Source organism: Pseudophryne corroboree, chromosome 12 (genome assembly GCF_028390025.1).
Source record: "Pseudophryne corroboree isolate aPseCor3 chromosome 12, aPseCor3.hap2, whole genome shotgun sequence".
NCBI classification, from domain to species: domain Eukaryota; kingdom Metazoa; phylum Chordata; class Amphibia; order Anura; family Myobatrachidae; genus Pseudophryne; species Pseudophryne corroboree.
In genome coordinates this window covers 19524123-19527928 of record NC_086455.1, presented here as the reverse complement: position 1 = coordinate 19527928, position 3806 = coordinate 19524123, and the positions used below count along the sequence as shown (strand labels likewise).

At 54.0% G+C, this 3806-nt stretch overlaps 1 protein-coding gene across 1 annotated transcript in view; it reads right to left on the bottom strand.

Moving 5' to 3' along the window:
- PRPF3 (pre-mRNA processing factor 3) overlaps positions 1–3081 on the bottom strand; it is a 63857-nt gene extending 60776 nt beyond the window's left edge. Inside the window, exons 1-2 of the mRNA XM_063947154.1 lie at positions 2942–3081; positions 1618–1803 (exon numbers count right to left, since the gene is read on the bottom strand). Coding sequence (XP_063803224.1) covers positions 1618–1762 — 145 coding nt within the window. The 5' untranslated portion in view covers positions 1763–1803; positions 2942–3081. The remainder of the gene's footprint in view (positions 1–1617; positions 1804–2941) is intronic.
- Between the last annotated feature and the right edge of the window lie 725 nt (positions 3082–3806).

Genomic DNA, 3806 nt, shown 5'->3' with positions numbered 1-3806 from the left:
ATGGGAACCGTGTCGCATCGACACGGCTCCCATTCACACCGCACCTGACCCGGTAATCAACCCGGGTAAAACCCTTCTTTTTTACCGGGTTGATTTACCGGGTCAGGCGACCCGCTAAATCGGCCAGTGTGCTTTCACATCGCACACTGACCCGGTTCGACACGGCAATATGCCGTGTCGGTACCGGGTTATTTGTGCGATGTGAAAGGAGTCTAAGTGCTGGTGCACCGACAGGTTCAGTACAAAATCCCGACTGTCAAAATCCTAACATTGAGCGCAGCGTGTCCCCTTGCGGGCTCGCCACGCTTCAGGCCCAGTGGCGACCTTCGGTCTCAACACAAATTTATTCCCCTCGGGTGGTGGCGTGGACCACCACCTAAGTGGGGTTTCTGGGTGGCTAATGGAATTCCAACCGTTGAAAAGTTAACTGCGTCCCGCACCGAGTTTATGCTCATATGTTTAATAGCACTTCATATACTTCTAAACTAGAAGAACGGGAGGGTGCACAGTTGAAGATAAACACACAACTAAAACGTAAGATACACATAGCCATCTTAGAGCCCGATTCAGAGTTGTACGCAATGCCACAATGCTGCGAATATGTCACACTGCGCAGGCGCCAAAGTTCCTTAGTGATGTCGCCTGCATTGAGGATTTATTAGCAAAGTGATTGACAGTCAGGGACCACTTGGGGAAGTAATGGGGCCAGCGACTGTTTACCGGGTGTGTCTAAGGGGTATATTTAAAAACTGTCGGAAGCTGGCGTCTTGTCGGAAAGACGGCAGCTTCCGACAGTTTTAGGTTGGAAGGGATTCCGACCTATTCATTACAGCCCCATTTTTTTCCGACAAGTCGGGAAACCCTACTTGTCGGAATGCACGCTGCCGATCAGGGTGCACTGTCGGAAGCGGGGCCAAACCCGACAGGTTTTAGCCCCGTTTCCAACAATCTCAATCCGACTTTAAAAAAAGTCGTATTGAGATGAGGGAGCCGAGAGCAGGAGATGGGGGGGGAGCAGCGGGGAGAGCAGGAACCCAGCAGCGTCCACCCGGCTCCAGCAAGCAAGCGAGGACTCGTTTGCTGGAGCCGGGTGGACGCTGCCATGAGCCTCCAGTTACGCTGCTGCAGCCGCAGCACCCCCCGTCTCCTCTGCTGCTCCCCCCACCGCCGCAGACATCCCCCCCCTTCCCCCTGGTGCCACGGACAGTCGGGTTTGTCCGCTCTTTGAAAAGGGGTTGTCTGGTCCATTCCGACAACATGCAGTTGTCGGAATGGACCAGACTCTTATTGAATATACCCCTAAGCCTGCATCAGCATTCCAGTACACAGAAAACATGGCACCAGTGTCTCATTACCAGCAGTCATTCTGCACAACCCTATGCAGGGATTGGGTTATCAAAGGATCTGCGACCATCACTGCATGTTTCTAGGCAGCTGCTTGGATCTAAGAGGCCGCCAGTGGTGTCTCAAATCCATCTCCAGGCAGCTACAGCATTACCATACATCTCTGAATCAGGCCCTTAATAAGCAAATACTGCAAGATTTCAACACCCGACCAGACCATTCCATGAACAACAGGGCCCAGCACATCTAATATTTCACAGTGATCAGACTCACCAGCAGCTTTCTTCTTATCCATTCCCTTCCCGACACAATTCAGGGCAGCGGTGACCACGGTGGGCTCGGAGAACCCCAGCACGCCTTTCACAGTCTTCTCTATCCATGGCTTCAGGTCTTCCAGTTCCCGCTTGGAAAGAGACATGTTCTCGCAGAGGAGGAAGAGGACTGGCTGTTAGCCCACAGCTGCAGGAGAAATGGAAACGATTTGTTGCAGTGGGCCACCTCTATGGGCATAAGCGTCAACTCAAGTAGTTTCAAGTTGGGGGCAATGTGTCGTTAAAACACCAGCACCCTAAACTATAGAAGTGTATAGTGATACCATAGGTGATATATTGGGATAGTTATATTCCCTTGTGGAAAGGGCCAAGAAGTGACAGCACGAGAGGGCAGAAGAGAACTTCGACCCTTACAGCACGTTAATGTTTTATCCGTTCTGTTTGTTATAGGTTATTTAGTTTCATCCCTGCACCACTGTGCGCTCGCCACGCTTCAGGCTCAGTGTGTCGCTCCGCTCGCCACAGGTTACTATTCCAAACAGTTGGTGACATGGACCCAGTGGATTTTAGTAAAGGTCCTCTCCACGAAGGGTAACTAGACGCTACCATAGCGTTATGTGCAGCATAAGAGCACACTTCATCGCTGACAACTGGTGAGAAGTAAACTGCCAGGGTGGAACCGCCGCAGGCGGGGGTGCAGCGGCCCCTCAGCCTGCCCCCGTGCCGGGTGGGGCAGCCCCCTCAGCCTGACCCCTGTGCCGGGGTGGGGCGGCCCCCTCAGCCTGCCCCCTGTGCCGAGGTGGGGCGGCCCCCTCAGCCTGCCCCCTGTGCCGAGGTGGGGCGGCCCCCTCAGCCTGCCCCCTGTGCCGAGGTGGGGCGGCCCCCTCAGCCTGCCCCCTGTGCCGAGGTGGGGCGGCCCCCTCAGCCTGCCCCCTGTGCCGGGGTGGGGCGGCCCCCTCTGCCATCCCCCGTGCCAGGGAGTTCTAGTAGAGGAGTAGCTCCTCTGCAGCACTTGCATAAATACTCCCCAATAATAGGAGCCCAGGGACCTATCTCCTGCACCACATGTAATAACTCCTCTGAAGTCGCCTATTGGGGTACCAGGACAGGACAGGGGACTCCCTACTGGAACATCAACTTCACCTATAACTTTCCCCAGCAGCCGGTGTGACGCAGCTGCGGGGTTGTGCCCTGATAGAGCTTCCCTGTGACACCAGCATGGTGCCCGCTGGCAGCTCCTACTCCAGGCCGAGGATTCTGCGGCCTGTGGTTATATGTCCGGATACTGTCAGCCAGTGACGCCTCCTCACCAAACCCCCGCTCACCTGCTCACGGCTACGGTGTTCCCCCAGCGCGCACTTCACCACCGGGACTAACGGAGAACCAACGTCAGACCGGAAGCGGAAGTGCAGGGAGCATGCAGCCTGGAGAACAGTCCGCCGCCCCCCTGCTAACCCGGAAGTGTCTCATTCGCGCGCGCTACGTCACATACACGTCACACGTTCCACAGTGTACACTGTAAACAGTCTCTCTGGACAACAGAGATTCATCATCTGACCTCCTATAGAGGACAAGAGGGGATGTTGCCTATAGCAACCAATCACTTTCCAGCTATTGCTCATCCAGTCCTTTCTATACATTGATAGCTAGGATTTGATTGGTTGCTATGGGCAACTCATCTTTAAATTGTTTGCCCTGTTTCTTCCCATAGGGTAGATGTTAGAACCAAGTGGAGAAATGACCTCTGACATCGGGGAGGAGCTTGGCCGGTGGGATTATTATTATTATTACTACCAGTTATTTATATAGCGCATACATATTCCGCAGCGCTGTACAGAGAATATTTGCCCATTCAAATCAGTCCCTGCCCCAGTGGAGCTTACAATCTATATTCCCAACCACATTCACGCTAGTGTTCATTTTGTTGGGAGCCAATTAACCTACCAGTATAATTTTGGATTGTGGGAGGAAACCGGAGTACCCGGAGGAAACCCACGCAAGTACGGGGAGACTTCTTTCACTATCCACACCACCGGCTACTTCCTTCGTGCCACTGAGCCTGAAGCTCCTCCCCCTGGTGACGTCAGAGGTCCTGTCTCCAACTTGGTTTTAGCCATAACCCTCCCCATAGTTCTTTGTTGTGAGGACCATTGAGTGAAGGGGGTTTGCCCTGCTCAGTACCAGCAGGCG